This window comes from Erithacus rubecula (assembly GCF_903797595.1).
Source record: "Erithacus rubecula genome assembly, chromosome: 3".
In the NCBI taxonomy this organism is placed as follows: domain Eukaryota; kingdom Metazoa; phylum Chordata; class Aves; order Passeriformes; family Muscicapidae; genus Erithacus; species Erithacus rubecula.
This window is the reverse complement of record NC_136689.1, coordinates 25061819-25087978: the sequence shown is the minus strand read 5'-3', so window position 1 is coordinate 25087978 and position 26160 is coordinate 25061819. Positions and strand designations below refer to the sequence as shown.

The following is a 26160-nucleotide window of genomic DNA, read 5'->3' as shown; positions in this document are numbered from 1 at the left end:
TTTGTTTCTTTTAATTTAATCCTTTGGTTTTTGGAGGTCCTTGCTAGGAATATGGAAATGAACAGAATGGAAAATTATTGCAAGAAAAAAAAAAAACAAAACCAAAGCAAAAGAAAGGGAAGGAAGACAAAAATACTGTGCATAACACACACAAAACCATGTATGTATACATACATATAGCCTTTATCTGCTGAGGTTCTGATTTCTGGTTAGAGTGCCATTTTTGGCACTCTTTGATTTTTTTTTTCTTGGAGTCAAAAACTCCCAGCTGAAATCATTAGGTGGCCACTCGGGTATCTGTAATCCTGTTACATTTAACTGAGTGTTACAGTTGTAAACATCTACAGAATAGCTAGTCTGGGGGACAGGATATTAATGACTGTGAAATCTAGACTGCAGCAAGACACAATTCACAAGAAATTATGTTTAAGGAGAACATCAGCATTGAATATCAGTGGCCATGTTATGTACTGTTTGAGTATTTACCATTCCCTGTTTAAAAGAGAAGTCATTTTAAGACTATTTCAACTTTAAGACATCTTACATGCTGCTCATTAATTTATTTGAGAGGAGTTATGAAAAGCACATAAGAAGCTGTGGAACAGCAAGGATTTTGCATCAGTGCTTTATGTCCCAGATGGCAGGTTTGTGTGCTGATTAAAACACACCAGTCTTTCCAGAGCAATAACTAGATTAAGTGCTATAGCTCTTCTACTGCAGTCAAGAAGTTGGGAAAATAATATTCAAAGGCTATTAATTTGGGGTTAAATTCAGACAAGTTAATGTGTTCTCAAACATTATAATTTTATAGGGTCTAATTGGCTATTATGACTTCATCTAGGTAATGGCTGTTGAGTAATGGAATAAAAATATATATATAATTTTATATATATTAAAATAAATAATATAAATATAAATATATATATAATAAAACAACTCTTCCTTTGGTGTGTCCTTGTATTCCAGCTGCTCTGTCAGTCAGGCTGACAGGAGCAGGAGAAAGGACAGCTGGGAGTCTCCCTTTGTTTTGGTGGTCTGAGTTGGTCCAAACTCAAACCACCACAGCTACAAGTTTGAGTCCTGAGAGGTGCTCAATCAGCTCCTGCTTTGAATGAACTCACTTTCTGGTTTCAGAAAGCAAAACAACCAAAAAATTGCTGGATTTCTACCTTAGGGTTTCTTAGATATTTACACAGAATTAGTGTGTTATTATGGAAGATCTTGGGCTCTATCAAAACTTCCTTCTCAGTCTGTATCCCTGTGAGTCAGGCCCTTGTTGCACACTGCTCTGATACAGCAGTACACCAGGTTTGTTTATCCTACAGCATATATTGGACAGAAATAGGGAGAGAGGAATGTCTGTATCTCATTAGGCATAAACTTGCTGCTATAAAAGTAGGCCATTCCACCAAAGGGTTATTAAAGATTATTAATTCTTTGGCACCCATACCATGTTCTTGCTGAATGCTGCAATTCCAGGAGGTACAGGGTAGAACAGAAAAGCATTTTCAGTGCTTGTTGGTGCTTCTGCTTCTAGTACCACATGACCAAGTCTGAAAGAATAGAACAATGAACAACTGGAGATTTCAGCTCTCAGGACCTTCCACTTTGGAGGCTGAAAAACATGCAGCTTCATCCACTAAAATACTCTTTGGGATTTAGTTCCAGAGCAGACCATTATCACAGTAAGTCAGGCTAAACAAATAAATAGCATTACACATACTTGCTATGCTTAAGGAAAGAAGAGCTATTTATCTGTGAAATACTTGCAAAGTGTGTCCCAAAGAACTATTCTAACTCTGGGTATGTTAAAATTGTTAGAACAAGACCTTCTAGCCCTGGAAATTTTGCATAGAGTTTGCACATTCCTGTCTCCTCCCTGAGAAGAGCAGGCATTAAGTACCAGAGAGTGTTCTCATACCTTGTTCCCTTCTCCCAAAACAGCTGCCTGTAGCAAAGGGACACTGGGAAAGGTTGAACAGGCAGTGCTAGACACAATGGATTAGCAGGAAATACCTACTTCTGCCTCCCACCCTGCCTTTGAGTAGCTGCAGATGTGTCTAAGCTGGGGTGACCAGCTGTAACCTCCAACACCACCACACATTGGTGGTTTCTGGAAATGTGTGCTGGAGCAGCAATCCCAGCACTGCTCTGTTCCCAAACAAGTCTGCAGGCTTGTGAGTGAAGCTACTTCCCACATGCTGAGGAGGTGTGAGAAGCCTTCAGCAAGGCTGATGCTCACCAGTAACATACTGTAATGCAGCCCATCATCTAATGGATATGAACAGATTTATTAATGCTTCCTGAGCCATTCCTGTCTGAGAGTGGAACAAAACTAAACCAGGACACAAGGATTATTGACATAGAGGAAGCACAGCTGAAATCTAGAGCAGCTTTAAACCTCTCAGTCTGGACCAAAGTGAAACCAGGATTTAGGAATTTGTACTGACACTAAAGAAACTTCCTTTAAACTGAGAAACTGAGACAGCAGGGGATGGTGTCCTTAAAGGACACTGCTCCTTTAGGAGGATGCAGGGAAAGGCAACAGCCATAGAAACTCTCTGTCTGGGTCCATGAGTCAGAGGGGTTGGAAGGTTCCTCCTAAGGGATCTGCTGCTGCTTCAGGATTCAGTGATTTTTCCAGGTGAATGTCAGGATACTCTCCTTAGTATGAGAGAAACACCAGAAAGCACATGAAAGGAACAGCTGCAAAACAGGACCTTGGAGCTGAGCAATCAAAGGCATGGGAAGAGGCTGAGGTGACACAGTCTGTTCAAATCAGAGACCCTCACAATGCCCAACTGGAAATAAGCTCCTTTAGGCAGATCTCAGCCAGTGAAATGAAAACCCCAAATATTCACAGGCTGAACTGAATTATCACTCCATCAAGCTTTTAAAAGTCAACAACAATGAAAATACTTGAGAGAGTCACTGTGCTCTCCTTTTTCCCTGTGCTGGGAGAGCATGTGTGGGAAACACAGGTCAGAAATCAAAGATAATAGTGGGATCCACAGCAAATGAAACAAACTCTTGGTAGAAGAGATTAGAAAGGTTAAATTCATTAAGACTTTAATAGATTGGGAAGAATTTAAAGATTTTTAGAAAATTATGCAGACAGTTTGAGTAATAAAGTTTGGCGAGGGACAGAAAATACTTGACAGGATACAAGAATCACTAGATTTTGCTTTAAAACTATTTAAGCTATCTAATCTATTCTTTTAACATAGAACACCTGATATACCAGACTTTTGTCAGATCCCAGGTACAGAGAAGAAAACCAGCAAATCTGTCCTTTGACAAGGCTTCAAAGCAGGTTTTGTTTTGTTCTGTTGTAAACCTGAATACCAAGAGTTCTGGCTGCATCTATTGCAATTTTAATTAAAAAAATATTGTAAGGTGTTTTTTTTTCTCTTCAAATATTTAGTGACACCATCAGTGTGAATACAGTTTGAAAGGCTCTTTGTGTTCTCTATTATTCAACTATGTTTGCAATTACATGGGGGAAAACTGCAAGATCTCTTTCCCAACCTCAGCTTGAAAATTGCCAAAACAAAGAATAGAATGGAGTGAGCTAGATTTATCCTAATGTAAAATAACACACAGCACACCAGGGAAGCATGGATAATTGAAATACTGCTTTATTTGAAGACAAATAGTGTGCTAAAGAGACTGAGATACCAGGTTGTAATGAGCAGCAAGAAATCTTGAAGTCCTGTAAGCAGGGACAGTCATCTTTCCCTGTCAGGAAACTTCAGAGATGAGCTGTAGAATTTGAAAATTGCAGTCACATCTATAACCTAATCTTCAGGCTTACAGATTCTCATAAATACAGTAACAGGATAGATTCTTAAGAATAGCCAGCTGTTTCATCATTAAAATGAATGCACAGTGATACCTTTGCACTTAACATTTGAAAACATACAGATATTACAGTGAGAGAAGGACTCCAGATAAAAGCAAAAAGCCAATGCTATCAGGTAACAAAGAGGCCTGTGCTGTGCCTCTTCTCATTTCATAGAATATGACTGGAAAGAACCCACAAAGATCATTGAAGCCAAACTCCTGGCCCTGCATGTGATCACCCCAAGGCTCACACCACATTCCCAAGAGCATTTACTACCTCAGGACTGTAAAGTTTGGAGCTCCATGTTTTGTAAATTCTTATCTTGTCCAGGTCAGAGTCACAGCTACACATTTATATACAAAAAGTGTTTCCCATCCCAATCAGAATTCTACTCCAACTGTCCTGCCAGCTTCTGCAACATATTAAAGAGGATTATAAGGAAATCATCACTAATCACTGAGATTACTGCAAGAGGCAATAACTATTGATCTTGGATTTAAGGATTTGTATGAATTGGCTTGAGGCTTTAAGAATTTAAATACTTGCTTTTTCGTGATATTAATATCAATTTCACCAAGTTTGAATTCAGACCTATGGAAGTTGTGTTAGAATTTTAAACTGCTTATTATTAAGAGATCAAAAAAGCCCTTCTCCCCAAAGTCTAGTTAGTCTGATTCCAACAGGACTGGATTATCAGAAATTACTGTCAGCAGGGATCAATGCTTTTTAACCAAAAGTGTGATGGCATTTCTTCTGTGGATACATACCATCAGCAGAGGCCCAGTGCAAAGTTGTGGGGGATGAGGAAGTTGCTCCTGCTGCTCCTACAGCTGAAGCCCATGGAGCTCCCTTGCCTGCCCTGTGGCACACAGAGCCAAAGAGAATGACTCCAGTTCTACAGAACTGCTGTTTCCATAAACATTTACCCTTTTTATTTAGGCTACAGTTTTTTAGGATGTCCTGCAGACATCTAGCACTGTTAAAAATGTTCACTGATTGTGACAAACTTTTCACGAGTAATGCTAACCAGTTCTTTGGGCAGTATTCACTGACACTTCCCATCTTTGTACATGCTGATCCTCTCATCCAGTATCAAAGGATCAACAGCATAAAGGTCACCACACTTCTTTTTTATTTGCAAAAGAGAATATGAGTTACCCAAACACTTGTGTTATCCCCAACCAACTGCATTTAATGAACATTGTCTCATTTTTTTTTCACAGCAGATAAAAATAAAGTATGTTATTCTGGGTTACTACAGCAGTTGTTGTCTTTAAATGGGTACAGTCTGGACAAGACAGGAAGGCTAATTCTTCTCTAAACCAGAATTAATTGGGTTGGAGAATCTCTAAAGATTATCTCATGCTCTTTTTTAGTCATCTTTCCTACAGATTAGGTAACAGCTTTGGGGTCTTTAGTGCTCCTTTTAACATCTGTGTAGATGTTAAAAGGAGCAAAACTTTGAAGTAATAATTTTTAGAAATGAACTTCTTTTTCAGCCAAACATTTGTTAATTCTTTAGCCTGGCAGAACATAGACAAGTCAGAATTTTAAACAAATTACCAGAAAAAAACCCCAATCAATCAAAATTTAAAAAGGGCCTAGAATAAAATTTCTGACTGTTCCACATATATTTATTGGAGACTTCTAAGCACGGGAAGGCAATAAAAACTTACAGGAGGAAATACAAAGCAGGACACAGAAGTCAAGATTTTATATGGAATTACAGGAAAAATCTCCTCAGTTGCAGTAGGGTCACTCTTAGGGGGAGACAGACTGATTCATCATCTTATCAGCATCCAGCATTTATCCTGCAACTTGACACTCTAAAAGTAAGAGCTCAACCTATGAGGTTAATACTGACTTGGCATCTTCTCCTGCAGAACATTTATCCTGGAACGGAAAACCCATAAAACATCCCAGAAGTCAGAGTACACAGAAAGATGAGCAGAGCCAGCTGTCCTCATTCCTTAAGTCCATTTGATTTTTTTTCTTACCCAGGACAAAAAAGGGTTTCTTTTATTCTAATATATTGCTTCAGTACTCCAGCCAAGGCTCACTGTTCTCCCTTGGTGCAAATCCAAGAGATTGTTTGGATAAAGGCTGTAAGAATAGCTGTGCAATATTCATCTGTAGAAAATCAGGAGGATTCCTTTTAGAAAAATGGAAGTTCCAACATAATTTTCTGGAAATGAATAGACCTCCAACTGAGGTATGAACATTTTTTTCAAACCCCCACCAGACACCATTATCACTATTTGCTTTTCAGAAACAGGGAACCTGCTGTTCCTTGACCTCTCATTAAAGAAGTGGTCTCTGAGCACAGTAGCATGGTCTTCAAACAAATAACGTTCCATTTTTGGAATTAGACCATATTATTATAATAATCTTAATTATCACTTACAAGGCACAATTACTGTTCTACCCATACTGCCAGGTAGTAATAGAGTTTTGGGTTAGTTTTTTTTTTAACAAATACATGCAAATTGTAAGGTACAGGCTCACTGAATAAACTGCAGTGATGAGATAGATGAGATACACAAATCATGTAACTATGAATTCCTAAGTGGATTGAAGAATTCATTATTAGAAAAGACAGATATTTAGCTAAAAAAGGTTTACAAAACCTAAATTAAAATAATGCAGTGAGAAACTTCTCAAGAGGTGAGTAGCAATGCAATGAAAAGCACAATTCCTGATTGACATAAAGAAACAAACACATTCAACAGCACTGTTGTCTGCATGTCCCTGTATTCCATATCCAAATCTTCGACTTTTAAACAAACCAAGGCCATCTGAGCTTTCACTCTGTCACCCAGGCACACAGTGGTCATGAACAGCTCAGCCTCTACTGCACTGCAATTTTTCCCAGCAGGACAGGAGTATCCCCTGCAATAGTTTGTGCCCTATGGCTACAGACACCACACAGAGGTAACAGGTCATCTCCAAGTGAGACACAGGTCAGCACAGATAATAAAGGCCTATTAATATCATCCTTTCACAGTGCTTTTGAATTAACATCAAAGTTTCATGAACAGAAACATGCAGCTGTTACCTTTTAAATAACAGACACACCACTTGGTGCACTCATCAGGTTTCCCACAAGCACTTGAAGAAATATGGGTCCATGTTGCTTCAGCCTTCGAATTTAAATGGTTGCAGTGAGTCCCAAGCAGGCCAATGTGGATCTTGTGAGTGCTGCCTGTGGCAGAAACATCACTGCCACAGAGCCACGTACGTGAGAGATTCAGAGGGAAGAGAGCACAGGAATCACGACCTCCCTGAAGTCCTCTAACTCTGCTCAGACATAAACAATGAACACAGGCACAAATGGTTAAGAAAGCAATGTTTATAAGGAAGCCTAAAGGAATAATGAAGTAATGTCATATTTAAAATTACTTTAAGTAGCTCACCTTCACTTCAGAAATAAAATTCTGGCAAAGCTGTCGTGAAGATAAACTCCAATAGTTTCACAAGAGATTTTGTCATTAATTCTTAGTACATACAAATAAATTATTCATTAGTAGAACTCACATTTGGGTTTTATTATACTCTGTAAAATATACAGGAATCTTGAAGTACTGAAAGAGTGCAGGTAAATACAGTATTCAAGCAGTCACTATTTCTATGTACATGCTCATTAATTCTTCAAAAACCCACAAAATTATCAAATAGATCAAAATATTGTCCCATGTTTCCACACTATGTTCAGAAAAGCAGCTGTTAATTTACAATATCAAAGATTTCCAGTTTCACAATACAAAAAAAGGATAAAAATGAAATTGGAATCAGTTTGTAGTAATTTATTTGTACTTTGCCAGGACACGCAAGGATTCCTTGCATGTACATAAACAAATTCACTTGAAAATTAACAGTTATAGTTAAAGCAGAGCCAAATAAAGTAAATTCATATTTAACAGACAAAACTTCAGCTTACTTATGTCAGTTTTTCATTCATCAGGCAATTTAAAAAAACACAGTAGTCTGTTATAAATTAAAAAAAAATAAAGTTGGGCAAGTCTGAACTACGTTACAGGGACCTGTTTCTGCTGTTTATTTTCTAAATGGAGCACAACAAAGATACACAGCTCTTCCCACAGACCAGACACTGTACTTTTTTCTCTAATAGGGAATTATACTTTTAAATTCACCTCCCCTCCTCCCTCCCTCTCTGTAAATCTGGGATTAGGAAAAAAAAAAAAAAGTGACAGGGATATACAATTTTAATCTTACATACAAATTTATGATGTAAGGAAGCAGATAAATTACTGAACTCTTAGTCACAACAGGGTTATCAAGACATATCAATTCAATTTTTTAATGCAGTTTCATAGCTTCCAAGTTACTTATGTACTTTTAAATTAAGAAAAATACCATCCCAAACCCAAAAGTTAAAAGAAAAAATCTGTAACTGTGCAACAATTACTTCTTCCCTCCCACATCTCCCACCCCTTCCTTCCCTTATTACACTGTACATTTTTCACCCTGACTTCACCTTGTTAGCTGGTTTAATTTTAGCATTATAAAAGTATGACAGATAATTTTCATTTCACCTAAAAGAAAAAGAAAATAAAACTTAAAAGCACATCTGCTTTCTGTCATGGTACATTTAATAGTGTCGGAAGGCTTTCAGATGATTAAAAAAAAAATAAAATTCAACATTTGAACCCAAATTGAAGCTTCTTTTCCAGAAGTAATTAAGGTTTGGTTGAAATAACTTCTCAAATAACCTATTCCAGTTTTCACAAAAACATAATTAAAAAAATCTTTAAGTTATTTGGTCCTTTGGCAATTTGCAGCACAAACAATGCCTACTGTACCAAACTCATTTATTGCCTTCAAAATGGTTTTAGGTTTATTGAGAGCATTTGAATCTAGCATCCTTTGTCTTGTACAATAGTGTTGTTCATTTACACCAAGTTGGGTGCCCAGTCTGCAGGAATTACTCCCGGCACCAAAAACAATGATAGAATACAGTTAAATAAAACAGTTTTGACATTCTTTATTTTTTTTTTTTTGCCATGGATTCCAAGTACTTATTCAAGAATTTATGCTTCTTCTGTAAAATATGCTCTTAAAAATCTTCCTAGAGTCTCACAGATTTTTTTTTTAATATGCAACCACAATAAAAAACATCTTCTCAAAGGTGTGTCCTCCTTCTGTATTCAAACAGCAACAGCTTTCTGATAGCATGAGTCTGACCTTCCAGCATGAGGGTTCATTCAGACCTACAAAAAGTATCTTCTAATAGGTCTCAGAATCTGAGTCATTGAGCTCGTCTTCTTCTGTGTAGGGGTAGCCACCTTCCCTGCCAATGTTGTTGAAAGTACAGTAGGAGCTGTGGTCACTCCTCATGATTGGCAAGGAGTCGAAGGTGACAGTTTTTGAGGTGTTGGTGTAATGATTAATGGCATTGAAGGTGAGGGAGGGCAATGTGCTGCTCGATGAAACAGGCATCATGGTGGCCAGGATGAGGGCCAGGCAATCGGCCACGTCCTTGTTGGGCGCGCAGGCCAGCGCCGGCGTGTAACCTACAGACAGACAGAAACAAAACCCTCCTTAAAATACAGACAGTGGACACCTGTCTGCAAGCTCATACAATCTCTCAGCTGCAAAAGTATCTTACATTGCTTAGTTCCGCACTGTTTAAAAAACAAACAAAAAAAAATTAACGCATTATCAATTAGTATTTTTAAACTTCTGGTTATAAAAACAATCTTGAAATTAATGGGGTTTGCAAAAAAGATAGAATTGCTTTGTTAAGCACAGCCAAACACTCTAGGCCACTGAGAAAAGCCCAGGTCTGAAACTAGTGAGGAAGTCACCTGGCTGAGGAGAGACAACTAAAAGCAGCCAACAGGGAGAGGTGATAGCATTCACTAAAAGAGCTACTGCACAAACTACGGCTCAAATGTTTCTTCATTTAGAATCTCCATCACAGACTTATTAATGACATTGTGCCATCTCAGGAACAAGCTGGCTAAAGGATCAAGGCCAGTCAATTGGAAAGGCAGACCATAATTAACCTATACTTTATACAATATTCAATAATATAAATTATAAAGCCAATGCCTAATTTTTATCTGCACTGTATCAATTAAAAAATCCAGAAAAGTTTGAGGAAATGCCAGCTGGGTTAGCAGGCTAGAGGTTGCAGGGAGACCTCTTGGTTGTCCAACTGGCCCAGCCAAACTTCTGCCAGGCATTGGTGCTGTGACAACGCCCAATGTAGGAGGTCTTGGACTATGAAATTATCTGCAGTCAGGTCAAGTAGCTGTGACATCTCTTCTGGGTTTCTGTGGCTCTAATAATCCTCCACCATTTTTCCTTCTGCAGCTTCCCCTTCTCTGTGTACTTGCCTCTATTCATTCAATGTCAAGAAAAATGCTTCCAATTCTCCTCAGCAGAGATCCGTGCATTGCTCCTGTCTCAGGCATAACCACTCAGAGGGTGAGTTCTGGCACAGGTCTCGGTGCATCTACAGCACCAAGGGACTGCACTTGGTGGTGCCACTGGCAGCTCTAAAAGCAGGGCAGTCTCCTAAGTACAGCCACAGATCACAGCTAATTCTGCTGCCAAGAGCAGGACATGTTCCCCTCCCTGGCTCCACCCGGCAGCGTGTGCCCAGGTCATCCCTCAGTGTGTGGGACAGAAATGTCCACAATGAGCTCAAAAGAAAGACTCATTTCAGGTGCATTTGGGAGTCTGAAGTCCTGCACTACGCCAAAGTCCACAACTTTAAGGTGTACAACATCCAAGTAAAAAGCACACAAGTAATTTTAAATAATAGATGGCTTTAATGCAAAGTGCATCACAGACCTCTATCCAGACTTTAGGAAGGCAGGGAAAATAAGGCAATGCTCATTCTACCAGCAAGTGTTTCAACTACTTCAAAGGAATCATCTTTACTTTAGAAGTAGGTCCAGATCAAGTTTTAGGATAGAGTTCAGGAGCAGTTACTGTATCGTACAATTGCACATAAGTATTAAACCAGTAAGCACATTACGGAAAATAACTGTAGCTAGAAATTAAGGAAACAGCAAGCAGGAGACAGTCTTGCAGCTGAACTATTTATTATTCACTCAGGACAGACCTTGTGCTTGATGCTTTGATGCTTTGAACAGAGCAAGACAAGAGTCCCTGCCCAAAGGAGCACACAATCCAAGGAAACACAGATAAGTCAAGCACAGAACGCACCAGCTGACCATGCGATAGGGCCGGACAGAAGTGCAGCGCAGCGGATGTTTTCATTGTTAGTAAGGTACCACAGCACTTAAACAGCTCAGAGTTAACAGTGACAGTCTGCAGAAGAGATACATTTTGAGAGGATTCAGAAGCAAGGGCCAGAGCTCGCCACACCTGGATCATGACTGCATTTCAGGCAAGTAAGGCAGAACAGAAGGCTCAGAACTGATACTCAGATGCACACCATTTAATATCTACAGTTGGTGGAGGTTGTATGAAGGTAAGATGACACACAAAATAAGTTTATTCAGGTTGGTCATATTCCTCACCATTCTTTTCACCAATGTGACTTGACAACAAGTTAAAAAAAAAACCAAAAAACAACAAACAAGCAGTCACCTGCTATTTTTAAGAGTTTTGTTTATTTGTTTGTTTGCTCCATTCCCCCCTCCCCCCTTTTAAAGACTTCTAGGGTCTTGTATACTCATGTTCCTTCTGAAGCACAGCATCGCAGTTCAAAATAAAAAAATCTGTCTAAGGATTAAATTAAATACTTGCTTCTGTTGTAAACTCTCTGTTCTCTAAATACTGTGTTTATAATTAATATACAATTGTAGGTCTCGAGCTCCTGGCTTTCAAAGTAGCAATGAAAGAATCCAGTTTTATTATTGCCTTATACATAGCAAGATGAAGTAACTGCTTACACCACAGAAGACTGACACCTATGTCCTCCACCATATTAACTTACATTAACTCCACTATATTGAATTCAAATTTATAAGAACAAGCTGTAATTGTATGTCACTTAACTGCAGAGTGATAATTCATAAGTCAGGGAAACAGCAGATATAAATACTTTATATTTCCTTTGAAGATGATGTTGGCAAATGAACTGACTCCACTGAAATGTGCTTAACTCAGCTCTCCTGTAATGGTCCCCATAATCTGCACTTGCATAAGGCTTCAAAGAACAACAACAACAAAATATTTGCTATCTTCATTTGTAGATGGGGAAATAGAAGTAGAGTGAGTTGGGCAGCATCCTTGCACAACAAAAAACAAGAGTCTGCATGATGGACACTGATTTAAGGCTGGGGCTCCACCTGCCTAAATGCAGAGCTGCTCCCTCCCCTGGGGCTTGAAAGTTGCCATAAAGGTGAAAATCAGAGTGTTGTTAATGTGGTCAGTGCAATGAGAGCTCTCAAGATCAACTGAATGAGGTATAAACACTGGGAAAGAGATGACAGTCTGAGGCAGAAGTCATCATATAAGCACTTACAGAAAAATTCCTTCCAGAAAACTGAACATATCCAATATAAACTAAAGTACAAGTTAAATAGTTAGGGAAAAAAAAGCCCCACTACAGAAAAAAAAGAAAAAAAAAAAAACAAAACCAAACCCCCCCCCCAAAAAAAAAAAACCCCAAAAAAACCCAAACCAAAACAAAAAAAAATTCCAAACCTCAAAAAGCTCTGAAAAGTTGGTTGAGTGACAAAATAAAGTTTTATATGGTGTCAAATGAAAGAAAAAGCCAGCAATTTATTTTAAGACAGGCAAATTTGCATTAATAATGTCCAAGTCAACATAATTTTTGTAGATAAAGGTGATGGTAGTTTCATCATGACTGGTGCAGAAAAATGGGGAAAAAAAAGAAATTTGAGTGAGAACTGATACAGAGCTAAGAATGAAACTTTGACACAACTGCTTTAGGGAAGTATACTGGACAGTTAATTTGCTGTTTCAGATGCATTTAATATCTTATTTATACATCTATAGATACAAATAGAGACTGCTTGCAAAAAGTCAATGTAGTTTTTAGAGAAAGGGACAAATTCAGAGACAAAAAGTGGATCACCACTCCATAACAGCTGAGGCTCTGCTGGTTACATGTTCCATATATCAAGAGAGGCTTCCATGTAAAAGACTAAAACTTTCAAAACTAAAACAAAACTTCCATATAATCTAATTCTGTATGAAATGCCAATCTTGCTTGGCAGATCACTGAACTAACTCATCTGGACTATGCCAGAATGTCAGTGCTGTGATCCAAAATATTCCACTGCCTATTTCTTCAGTCAAAAAAGGATTCATCAAGGCTGCTTGATATATTCTCAAGGCTGCTTAAAATTTTATAAACATAGCAATTGCTATTAGAAAGAACTACAGTGAAGAAAAATATTAGATAGCTCTCGGACTTACTTTAAAATTTAAAACATGAGCAGAATCAAAAAAGAAGATTTTTAGATCCCCAGGCTGTCAGGGCACTTTGACACGAATGTTTTTCCTCTGTTATGTCAAAGATCTATCCTAAAAAGGGACTGGCTGGCTGTATATGAGAAGCCCACAAAAATGCAAATGTTTCCAGTCAGCATACATGTGATGAAAAACAAAAATTAAAAGGATATAATTTCCAATCTTTTCATTTGAGGGAGTTTCTTTAGCGCTTACTCTTGTGACCTATTTTAGGCAAGGAATGATCTTTAAGTCACCCATGTCACTTTAAGAAATGCAATTTGAGAAACACACAGAGAAAGTCACAGGGAGCATTAAAAGAGGAAAAGCTTTCTAAACTGGAAATATAATGAGAACTATTAATGAGGCACATCACTTTTGTAATAAAAACCAACAAACAAAGCCAAAAAGCAAACAGTCCATTGCCTCACCCCTCCCCAAATCCCAGCTACTGCTTTCATGGCATAAGGGACAGAGCCTTACACATTTAAAAGCACAGCTTCAGAGGATCACAGATATCTTACATAAAAATATGTGAGTTAGTCAGTAAATCTAATTTTCTTCTGTTCTTACAAGATGAAGGATTTATTCTTGTGATAAAGCAGTTACTTCTTACTTCTATATGCCAAAAAACTCTGAAGAGCCAGAAGCTTGAGAACAGTAACTGTGAGTTGTAAATCATACTAGCTTTTAAAAGCTAACACTGATATACCTACTGTGACAAAACGAATAGCAATTCAATCCAGCTTCTTAACAGCTCAAAGTCGTATTTTACTTTGAGTATTATGTTTTTCTGACCAATTTTGGTATGCCAAAGCTAGTGCATTTATAGGTGCATCATAAAACTACTTTATAGTGCACCATAAAACTACAAATGCAAACCAAACATTTCTGTGCCATGACCTGCATAATTCTGAAAGTTTTCACTCTCCTTACACTTCTGCTGCTTTGCAGAAATAATCCACCACCAATGCGTTTTTTTCTGTGAGGGCAACCTACTGCAAGGCTCATCTGAAGTTTCCAGAGTTACTGCTTTTCAGGGAGTTTTGAACCACAGTTGCTTACAGGGAAACAAAGTTAGATTTTTCTTACCATTTTCATCTACAGCAAGTACACTTGCTCCCTTCCCTAAAAGCTCTTGAACTACAACCGTTAGTCCATTTCGAGCAGCAACATGCAGAGGTCTGTGAAGACAAGCAAACTCATATATAAACCTTAGAACAAGTCATTAAGATAGGTAGCTTGCATCTAGTTAAATATAATACTTATACTTCTATGTTACTTACACATTATATAAATGTTGTAAATGTAATGACTGAGATGGGAAACTCAGCAAACTTATTTTCTTATTGATACTCTACAATACCATTTATGCACTTTCTTCTTTCCATGGCAGCACGCAGTAAGGAAGCAGGTGCTAGTAAATATGTGCCTGCTTACAGACTTTATCATGTTAAAAAGTCAGAAACACTTGGCACCCTATGGTTGATAAATCCCCCACTCAACTGCTGTAACAGATATTGTCACATCTGAGAGTTACTGCATATCACTGCCATCAGTCACTGGAGTTCTAACAGCACAGTGGCAGTCATTTGTGCTACATGTAAATGCTCAGAGATGCAGAAGCACTTCATCAATCTGCCTTCTAGAAACCAATAGATTCCATTGTGATTAGAGATGAAAAAATATTTCACAGTATAATGCATGAAGCAAGAAAAGCAGATTACTTTTCAAAACCTCAAACTACTAACCATAAATCAATTTTGTGTTGACTTGCTCTATTAAAGGAAAGTGTAGCTTTATCTCAAATATTCTAATAATATCTTTTTCAAATGCAACAGTTTTTCAAAATTGGTTCCCACTGGATTAAATAAAACCTTACTATCACTCAGCAGGAAACAGAATAATCAGCTTACTTCCATTGCTTTATATTGCTCTTCATTCATTCTAAGATTCCTGAGTTGTTTCAATTAACTATAAACTCTATTTTGACTTGGAAACAAATGCCTTACTTAATATCAGAAATGCAAAAGATACAAACAATATGAGCAGATGTATCTATGGTGCTTGCATTAAAGTATTTAAAATTCATGACCACATTCAACAGATATACTGAAAAATGTATTGTAATTAAAATAATTTTAACGTAGAGACCAACAATTTTAATGCTTATGTTGCCACAAAGAAGGAAATCGTTTAAGCTGTTGAGAAAGTCAATTTAGTTATTAAACATTTGCTAAAGCAGTAATATTTTAAACAACTGTTAAAACCTTGCAATTTATATGAACTCTCAGTGGAGGTGCAAGTGTGTACCTATTTTATCCCCTGACATCTCTTGATCAAACTATTTGAGCCAAGGCATGTGGTTGGAATTACATGAGCCTGTGGCAGCATACTTTCCCACATCTGTTACCATCTCCTTTTTGCTTTTCCTTCTCTCAAGACATCCTTGCTTAAAGCTAGAAATGAAGCAATCAATCCTTTTCTGCTTTCTGGTTATTTAATGCTGCCTAAGGTGCACCATGGTGAGCAGCAAAAGCAAAAGAAGAATTCTTACTATTTTAACTCCTTAATTCAAGCAGGAAATACTTGGAAGCACTGTATGAGCTTGAATATGGCAAGATTCCAGAAGGGATGTAAGGCCAGAATAATATGATAGCTGCTTACAACTTCCAATATAAAGTGTTTTTAGATGAGTTTTTTTTTGGGGTTTATTTTTTTTTGTTTGTTTGTTTTTTTTTCCTAAATGGACTGTGATAGCATTACTGAAGCAGTCTAATAATTCACATGCATAACTCAGCTACACATCATGTGTCAAGTATTCCTTGTAACACAAATGCATTCTCTAAAACGAAAAAAATGTAGAAGAATTATCCTGATTGGTACCATACATTTCTAAGGTTCTCTTCTGATTTAGGCTAACCACATAGGTATAATTCTACTTCAGAGATAATCTTCAGGAAGGTTTAAGGATATTGTGTTCTCCATGATATTTAATAGAAGATAATGTTTCATCCTTGAAACATGAAACAGAAAGCATGCTGAAGAATAAAAGCACACTTCAGGCAATTATTTTCAGGGCTTTTTTTAAAGTAGCTTTCTTTGAAGACCAAGTCCTAGTTTGTCTCAAGTTGTTAAATGAAGTGATTTTTAACTGAAAATCTGAATAATTTTAAAATAGAAAAATCTCAGTTCACAGATAATCTCAGTGAATTGCAGTAACTCCACATGTGAATTGCAATAATGTAAGTTTTATTTATAATCCTGATCACCCACAAGAAAAAAAAAATCTAGAGCTTTAAGTATGAGCAAAACACCATTTCCATTCCAAGTTGGTTCAACCCTTGGTACCTATTAACAATTAAAATTCAATGAATTTGAAAAATGAATTCTGAAAAATACTCCTCTTTATGAGCAAGATACACACCAAGAACTTTTTCAAACACCTTCCCTGCTGATACGTACGTTTGCAAGGCTGCATTGGTGGCGTTGATGAGGTTTCTATCTGTAATCTTCTCCAGGATTAACAAGGCACTAGTTTCATGACCCTTAACACAGAACAAACATCTGTTACATAACAAATATTCTTCACAAATTGCTTTGAGTGTTTTTTTCAAAGTAACAATACTTTCAAACAGTGCCTGAAAACACAAAGTCAGACCATGCACACACCTTGCTGCAAGCCAAATGGAGTGCTGTGTTCTTAGAACTGTCTTGCAAAGTCAGATCAGCCTTAGCACTGCTAACCAGCACCTCTGGGGAAATAAAGACTTGCATTAACGAAAAGCACATTCCTTAAACTCTAAACAGCAAAATGGAAACAGAATTTTGACAAAAATATATTCACAAGAATGTTAAGGGTAAGGCTACTTCACCCACAGTAAGGTTAACAAAGCTAAGAGCAGAAATATATAAAGCTTTCTCTTTACCAACTGTATTCGTCTGTCCATTTTCTGCAGCCATCATTAAAGGTGTTTTCCCAGAAGAATCTACAGCATTTACTTGAGCACTGTGACCAAGCAGAAGCTGTAGACACTCAACGTGATCTGTAAAAGCTGCTGCATGCAGAGGAGTTCTACAACAGATCAAAAGACAATATGGCCATGTTCAGCCATGCTTTCTACTGTATTCAAAGGGGCATCCCTGGCTGTGATCCTACAAATCCAAAAGACTGCAGCTTCTCCCACTGATCCTTTGCAATCAGTATTGCTGGAGTTGTGACTGCTGCCTTTAAAAAGTCCCTTCCTAGTTTCAACTAACGTAACCCATGCAATTTATAATAGAGCTACAATTTGATTCAGCAAAAATAAAAGATGCATCATAAAGTTCTATCCTCAGAGTAATAAAATTTAAAACATGCTCTAAGTTGCCTATACAATAAAAAGCCAATTCAACTTTACTGAATCAGAACAGGATTTAAAAAATCTAAAATGTATTTCTAGCACACAATAAAACAAAACCCTTCAAAGAATAAATCCAGGGGAACAAGGAATTAATGTTAATTAGCAAATACAAAACCCCCAAACAACTGAAGAGTTTAGCACAGCCACTGTATAACATTACAAACATTCTTTCTGCATTTACACTCTTACCTTCCTTTTGAATCTGTTGAATTTACAATACCAACACCTAGTGTATCAATTAACATTTCTGCAGCACCTTCATTGTCATTTATCCTACAATGAATTAAACAGACTGTTATTTACAGAATGAAAAATCTTTTGTTAAATACAGCAATGAAATCTATGAATAATAATTATGCACTTCCTTACACAGCACAATGCAAGGGACTGAAAGAATTTCCTTCCATTTTCTGAAAAACTTCCTGTTCCAGGAGCAGCTCTACACAACTGTCGTGACCTAAAGCAAATGTAAGAATTAGGTACTGAAAAGAAGGGAAAAGGTCTAACTATAGCTTGCAAAGAAAAACATGTATCTAAATTAGATTAAGCAGAATTGTATTTGAAAGTTTCAAAGAAAGACTGGTTATATTCAACAGGACTACATTTAGGAACCAATACATTCTTAGAATCCTGAAAATCAAACTGACAAACTGTGAATTTTATGAGATTTATAAGGTATCTCATGTTTCCAGGCATCTGGAAAAACATCCAGAACACGTAATTTAATTCTTTACACCTCTGCATTTCAAACTCTTCTGTACATTCATCACGTTGTCTCCATGAAAACAACTACACCATTTGAGGCTTATTTTTGTTCCACATTTAGTTGAAATTATCACCCAGCTGCAGCAGCCCAGTAGTTATTCACTTAACATTAATTGGTGAAATGCAGGTTTAATCTCTTCTTGATTTTTCTCTATCATGTCATTCAGAGATGAAAAAAAAAACAACCTCTACTGTGTTCTAAATGAACGCACAGAACAAAATCTTTAGCAAAGGAGCTGAAAGATATTCCTGCATTTCAAGGTCTCCTTCACTCTCAAATCCACGAAAAGTAACAGTGAAGACTACATTCTTATTGAATCACTTTTATATAATCGAGTTTCTTATGCCTACCATAGTTGACATGAAGCAAGTTTAAAACCAGATTTAATCTGAAACCATTCCTCCCTATGAACGATATTTTTTGGGATACGTGGCACATTTCTATTCAAAGGTATTAAGCTGAATTTCTTTAAAGACTCCTTGAGGCATAAACCTAAGATAGCATACGACAAAAATGTAAGACAAAAGTAAACATCTCTTATGTATTAGATGTTAATACATTCCTCTTCAAGATCTGTCATTTTCTCTCATTCACTAATAGGAACTGGAAGAGGACAGTCTTTACATGTAGCTTTTCTACCCCAGCATCAACAAACAGTTTTAGAGCTGTATTTTAACAGGTTACCATTATAGCAGGCCCAGTGCAGTGATGTGTAGCCGTGATTGTCTGCCAGTGCAGGGGCTGCATCCACAGAGGAGGCTGACTGCAGGAGGGCTCCCAGCACACCTATGTGCCCACAGGCAGCTGACAAGTGGATGGGGGTTCGTCCCCTACAGTCTCGTAGTAAGGTCTTAGCACCATGTTGGAGCAATGCTTCCACACATTCCTCATGCCCAGTAACTGCCTGTGAGAGGGAGACAGGAAAGGGCCAGTTTGAAAATATTCATGTCTACAAGCCAAGGTGTAGAACTAAAATGAGCAAACCTCAGGCAAATTCTTGCATTTTTAAGGCATAGCAAAATTAATTGCTATTTTTATTCCTGAAAACAGCCATTCTGTTGGGAAAAAGAGCAATGTATTATAATATTTAGGACAGAATATTTTCTTGGAATAGCACTGAATGAACTACTAATCTCTAGAGCTCATTCAATTGTCTTATTTGGCAGACACTATAAAAACAAAATATTTGGCATGTAGCATGCATAATGCTTTTCCTCCTCCCATTAACACTACCTTTCCTCCAACAAAAAACTGTACTCTAGGACTTCTCCAGTCAACACTTTATAGCAAGATTAGGAGCGAATTTTGTAGGTAGTAAACAGGCAGAATCATCTTTTGAATGCAACTAAATACAAGTAAAACTTAAAATGGCAAGATAAGAAAAATGAGAAATTCATTAACACTATATATAAAGTCTTTATTTGAAATTAGCACATAGGAAACATAGGAAATGAAAGAAAGGGAATATTCTCTTACCCCTCTATGTAATGCTGTCCTTCCCCACTTATCTTTGGCATCTACATTGGCTCCTTTGTTAAGGAGTGAATAAACGCAGTCAGTGTGCCCATTGAGAACTGACAACATCAGAGGAGTCCTAAGCAGAGACAGAAATAAAGTGGAAATTTACACTTGGAAATTTAACAGACTAGCATTCAGCTCAAGTATAACAACTGCTATCCTTCCAATCCACACTGTTAAGATTTACATCATCACTGACCTTCCACTCATTTGCTTTTTAGATTTGAGAAAATAAAGTAACATGCCCCAGTTCAGAATCCATTTTCTCAGCATCTGGGCAGTATGACACATTTTAAGCTTCCTCCCAACTGAACATTTTTCACTCCCAAGTTTATGTTTAATGCAATAATTTCCTTTTAAAATAAGTTAAAAATAACTACTGTAAAATATTTTGTTTTTTCTTTTACGAAATGCAGTAATTTGTGTAGAACAGAATGTCCATCATTTCAACTCACTGTCCATTTCCATCTTGAATGTCCACTGCATTCTGTGGTTCTGCATTTCCTATCAATAGCCGCAGACATTCTGAATGACCATTTGTAGCTGTAAAACATGATAAAAACATGGGGTTCACTCACATTAATTGCCTTTGAGTAGAGAGCTCAAAAAGAATGGCAACCTATCTGCTCAGACTAAAGCCCATTAGCTTGAAAACCCACTGTACATCTTTACCATTATTATAACTTAAATTATAAGTGTGAACACTAGAAAATAATTTCAGAAATCAGGTATTCTCAACTGTACAGTGTTAGAAAGAACTGATTCCAACTATCAATTGCCAACAGATTTTTTAAAATTTATATATTTAAATGAGGTTGCACATATTAGAAATAACTGGAATATATGCTTATACAACATACACAAGAAGGAACATTAAAATATAGGAATTAGCATAATTTTTGTTTTAAGGCAACAGTAAACACATACTTAGCAAATCAGAGTCAGATTTTGTTAGCAAGTGTAGCGTGTGCATAGTCATAAAATAATAATGGAAATCACATTTAGAAAGGGGAAGGAAATGTAATGCATAGATGTAATAAACCAAGCAGTTAAAAAAATGGAAAAAGAGCAAACAGAAAATTGAGAAATCTCATTTAAATGCGGCTCATGAAAGATAAATGATTGCTTCATGGAAGGGAAATTATTTCTGACCTACAGCTGCAGTATTCTGTCTACACAACCACAGTGACAATTCATGTTTCTGTAGCTGACAGACATGCTTAACTCAAGCTCAATCAAATAGAAGAATGCAGCTTGTGCTCATGGACAGCAAATTAAATGGTTAAAAGGATGATGTTTTGTACATAATGCTCTTTTTAACTGCAACACTTCTGTAAGACCATTACTATAAATGTCAAATTTAATAACCCTATTTTTAATGCAAGGAAAAAAATAAGACTATAGTGTGGATACTCAACTCTGAGAAAGGCAGGCCTAGAGATGTTTTCCAGGAAAGTCAGCAAGAAAATACTGCAAAGGATTGCTGTTATTTTAAAAATGCTCAGAAGTCATTTAAATTCTTGGAAAAAAATCAAAGCAAGTTTTCGTGTCTCTTCTCAAACTGCCAAAATTCTCCAAGACTCTAGTCATTTTTAGAAGCATTTTACTGCCAAGACAGGCAATGCAATTTTGCCTATCTAAATTTGGGACTGCAGTTCAGGCTGCATGAAAGACGAGAAGAGAAGTAGGGACATGTCACTGACAGCTGTCAGCACAGCCAGGTGAATGGACAAGGACAATGCACCATTCCAGAGGGAAGTGTGGGACAGCACTCCCTGGACTCAACTGGTTTATTGGATTTATACTGGTTCCTCCCTGCAGCTATTTTGCACCATGTTTCTAAGCACAGCATGTAAAAGTGATCCTTTGTTCCTAAACATTATTTCTTAGAACATCAATGACAGAGACTTCTAAATAGATTCTCCACTTCAAAAGCCAAAATTTTAGAGGTTAGTGGCTAGCACATACCTGCAGCATGAATTGGGGTCCTCTTTACAACATAATCTTTTACCAAGATCGATGCTCCCTGATTAATGAGCACATCTACACATTCCACGTGTCCCTTAAAGGCAGCAAGATCCAGTGGTGTCCTTCCATTGTTATTCCTCACATCTAGGTCCAGCAGTGACTGTACCAGTACTTCCAGAGCTTGATGGTGGCCATGATAGGCCTACAAGAATAAGAAAATTCATCAATTTTCCCATCCTTGACATTTTTCCCTTTCTTGCCACAACTACATAATTGAAACTGTAAAGAGACTATTCTTATTTTAGCATGCAGAAGAGCAACTGATGCAGCACATAAGTAGTTACGACAGTTACAACTAATTTAAAAAATCCCACAATTTCAGCAAGAAGGTTGGTGGGTTTTTTCTGTTTTATCCTTTCAGTCTGCAACTGCAACTACTTTCAGAAAATAATCTGTCTTCAATCTGCCTAAATAACAGTATTTTGACTACTGCACATTTCATTGCTTTGTGCTGTAGTTACATCATTCTCAGATTATTTCAAGTGAGGAACAAAAGCAAACTTAAGTAATTCCTTTTAGCTTTTTACATCAGTTACTAAAAAAAAAGCACCTATAAAAAGAATGCAGTACAAATAGCTTTCATTTACCACTATCAAAGATTATTTTTTGCTTTGGAGATACATATATATCTATATATATATATCTGCATTGCATGAGACAAAGAGTATATTTGCACAAAGTACAGTGTGGTTTTTCAACTGCTTTAAATTCAGTGAAAAGATCAAAGTTATACATTGAGCTGGTTACTCTGTATTTTGAATATTTCTGGATAGACAGAATTTCATCACTGTCCTACATTGCTCCTTGTGCAAATCTTTCTCAAAGTACTGGGGACAAACATTTCTCATATTAAAAATTAAGAGAATAAAACAATGCAATGATTAAAAAAGTCATGGTTACTTATAGAACAAGTTTTATAAAAGTTTCATTAGCATAAATTTTAATTAGAAGATTCCACATGAAAGCTGTTCCATGAAGCAAATTTCAAGTGGCATGCAAAAATGTCATCCAGGAATATTATATGTTTGCATTTTGTTTATTAGACTATTTTGAAAAAACCCATAATGAATAAGCCTGTGCAACAACTGTTTGCTACCAGATGAGCTGTCATCACCAAAGGACTGAGAACTTACAGCTAAATGCAGTGGACTTATAGGTGCTCTGTTGTCTGAGTCATTCAGCATGTCAGTGCCTGATGTTTCCATCAGCTTAGAGAAAGAAAGTCAGAGTGAGTGCAAAAACCCCTCACCTTTGAAAACACTCAGTAATAATTGTTACAGTTTCCCATATACACAAATGGAAAAAGAAAGGAGAAAAATTAGAAATAATAGTATAGAATTACTGATGTCCTGATCTTCAACCTTTTAGAGACTGAATCAACTGCAACACCTCCCACATATTCATGTTCCAACCCAAGTAGTTTAATTTTGCATAATAATGCAATAATTCAATCGGGAACTAAATTAAAACTAATACTTTTTCTGAAGTAGCAATATGAGAGATGAATACAAAGGGAACACAAGGACAGGTGACAGCAGCAGCAGGAAATAAAACCCCAAACATCAGCCAAGTAAGCATTTTGATTAGGTGGAAAGTCAGCAAGAAAACAACACGAAAGGCCAGAAGGCAGGATGGATTTCTCAGAACAGGAAAACATTTCTCAGAGAGAAAAAATGGACTAAAAAAAAAAGCAAAAACATTATAGGATTAAAATATCTATGTATATACATTTCTATTCTACTTTCAGATGTGTTCTAAAGTTTTACTTCTGGGTCTTTTTCAAGACCATATTTCATTAGAGTACATTAGCAGAATTAAAACATTCAAAGTGTTTGAAGAACACCTAATACATTCAAATGACATTTTCATTATCACACTTCTATATCATGGTCATCCAACTGCTTAAGTAAAAAACCACATAGCTTAAAAATAATTTTCCATTTTAAAATTATAAAGTCCAATTAAATCTAAATTGTAGTTGAAATTAATACGTTCATGTATTGAAGAAATGGTTGAATAAGTCTAAAAAATAAGCAGTATTTTAAAACTACATGTTCCCTTTTGCTCTATAGTAGTACTTAAAAAAATGAGAAATAATACACTTACAACATCTAGAGGTGTTTCACTTGCAATCTGCAATTAAAAACATTCAAAATTCATGTTTGAATACATTTGAATATAAAAGTGCAATTTTAATAAAAATACTGAAGGTGTATAACACAACTTATCAAATAACATGCACATTTTTGCAAAGGGAGCAATAAAAAGCTAACTACAAATTTATTATCTGAAATTCTATTATGTGGTCACTAGTTACTGTAACTGCATGAACTATTTTATAAGGCATTCTTTCTTTACAGGTTTTCCCCTCGTTTTCATTTATTTATTCCAAATGACATTCATGAAATCTCTTAAAAGTTGTCAATGGGATAACTTGTGCTTATTTTATTTCAGCCACCAGTAAAAAAAAAAAAAAAAAAAAAAAAAAAATTATTACTGCAGTTTAAATTAAGAAACAAACCAAATATCCCACATCTTCAAGCAGTTATCATTTCATCTGAGAATTTTCCATCTTTTTAAGCCTAGTATCCTAGCTCTTCACCTTGCTTCTACTTTAGGAACACCAAATGCTTAAATTTATCTGCACAGAGGCTGAAAACCAGTATTGAGCCAGCTGACAGCCAAGGTGGAGGAATCCCCTGGCCCCTCCATCACCCCCTGCAAGAGCAGCTGTCACACCTTTCATCCAGGACATGTTCTCTTACCAATTCAAGACACAAGCGATGACCGTAGGCAGCTGAATAATGAACTGCATTGTATCCTTGTTTGTCTCGGATCCCAGGGTTGGCATCGTTTCTTAGCAAGTATTCCAGGCACCTATTCAAATTGACATATGCAACCATGTATCTAAATGCTGAATTTCAACTTAATGCTAAGTGATAAATTGTTCCAATTCAACTGGAAAATAGAATACAGCACACAGGGACACTGATTTAATGTACAATATTGGCTAGGACTAGAGAAAGCTACCTCATTACATCAAACATAAAGGTCAATCACAAAGCTTCAAAAATTGAAATAATCCTTCTCTGCAGATGTCTTGCATCTTCTGACTTATCTGACTTGGTTAAAACTAGTATTTCATGGTTACCTTCCTCCTAGCTAACACAGCTGCAGCTACCTTTGCTAATATCAATGATAACTATTTTGTATGCTTTTCTGCATTAATCCCTTCTGCATGTTATATGGATAAAAAGAGAAGCAGTTCTTCATGGCAGCACACAAAAGTAACACACACACACACTTCTACTACCAGGCACTATTTTTAAAATTTATTTGTACAGTAAATATTCGGTTGTTGTCATACTTATATCTTCCCATTCCTTATTTTCACTAGATGAATTTATAAGGCATAACATGATCAGCCCAGTTCCAACCACACTCAGCCAGGAAGATGGGAAACAGGGCATTCAAATCAGCTCCCTCTTTTATTTTTCCCTCTTTTCTCACAACTAATTTTCTGTTTTCAAGAGGCTCCCTAGGTGCACACTAATGATTGCAAGCAAAAACCCTGCTGTTTCATATTTTCATGTTGTCTATAATTTCAGCAACATTTTCCAAAGTCATTAGCATGACCTTGAACCTGCTGAAGCCATTCATTATTCTGAAGTCTACAATAGGTCAACATCCCTTCTTCTCTCTGGGATCACTAAATACTTGTTTATCAGAAGTGCACTCTCACTTCCATTGTTTTTGGCCAGCATAAACAAGAACTTATTATGTAGAGAAAAAGGTAAAAATCCTTGAGTTTTAAAGAATATTGTATGTAACAGAAGATGTAAGTAACTTTAAAACCAGTTCAGTATAGTTAATAAAGAGCTACTTGTAAAGCACATCTATGTTTTTAACCAATCAATTCAGGTTTTATTTGTCCAGTAAAGAAATGCCTGGATTTCATCAATGACAAGTGTTGCCTGCATGCTTTTGTTTGAATTAAAATGAGATGAGATTTATGAAAACCCAAAGACAAATCAGTTTGTTTCATTAAGTAAAAATTAAAGTTCTTACATTTCCTTTGTTCAATCATCTAACTTCCTTTTTTATTTGGATCAGTAATTTTGTGTTAGCATTCATGGCTCATTAATAAATGCTACATGTCACTGGCTTTGGCTACCTAAATTTCT

At 36.6% G+C, this 26160-nt stretch overlaps 1 protein-coding gene across 2 annotated transcripts in view; it reads right to left on the bottom strand.

Moving 5' to 3' along the window:
- Nucleotides 1-7368: 7368 nt before the first annotated feature.
- Nucleotides 7369-26160, bottom strand: part of ANKRD28 (ankyrin repeat domain 28) — a 116047-nt gene continuing 97255 nt past the window's right edge. For both annotated transcript variants that reach the window (XM_079300147.1, XM_079300146.1), the window contains exons 15-28: nt 24742-24853; nt 24083-24109; nt 23110-23184; nt 21917-22118; nt 20404-20491; nt 19907-20024; nt 19115-19334; nt 18034-18121; nt 17854-17937; nt 17191-17336; nt 16934-17016; nt 16727-16809; nt 14354-14445; nt 7369-9375 (exon numbers count right to left, since the gene is read on the bottom strand). In XM_079300147.1, coding sequence (XP_079156273.1) covers nt 9089-9375; nt 14354-14445; nt 16727-16809; nt 16934-17016; nt 17191-17336; nt 17854-17937; nt 18034-18121; nt 19115-19334; nt 19907-20024; nt 20404-20491; nt 21917-22118; nt 23110-23184; nt 24083-24109; nt 24742-24853 — 1705 coding nt within the window. In that variant the 3' untranslated portion in view covers nt 7369-9088. The remainder of the gene's footprint in view (nt 9376-14353; nt 14446-16726; nt 16810-16933; nt 17017-17190; nt 17337-17853; nt 17938-18033; nt 18122-19114; nt 19335-19906; nt 20025-20403; nt 20492-21916; nt 22119-23109; nt 23185-24082; nt 24110-24741; nt 24854-26160) is intronic.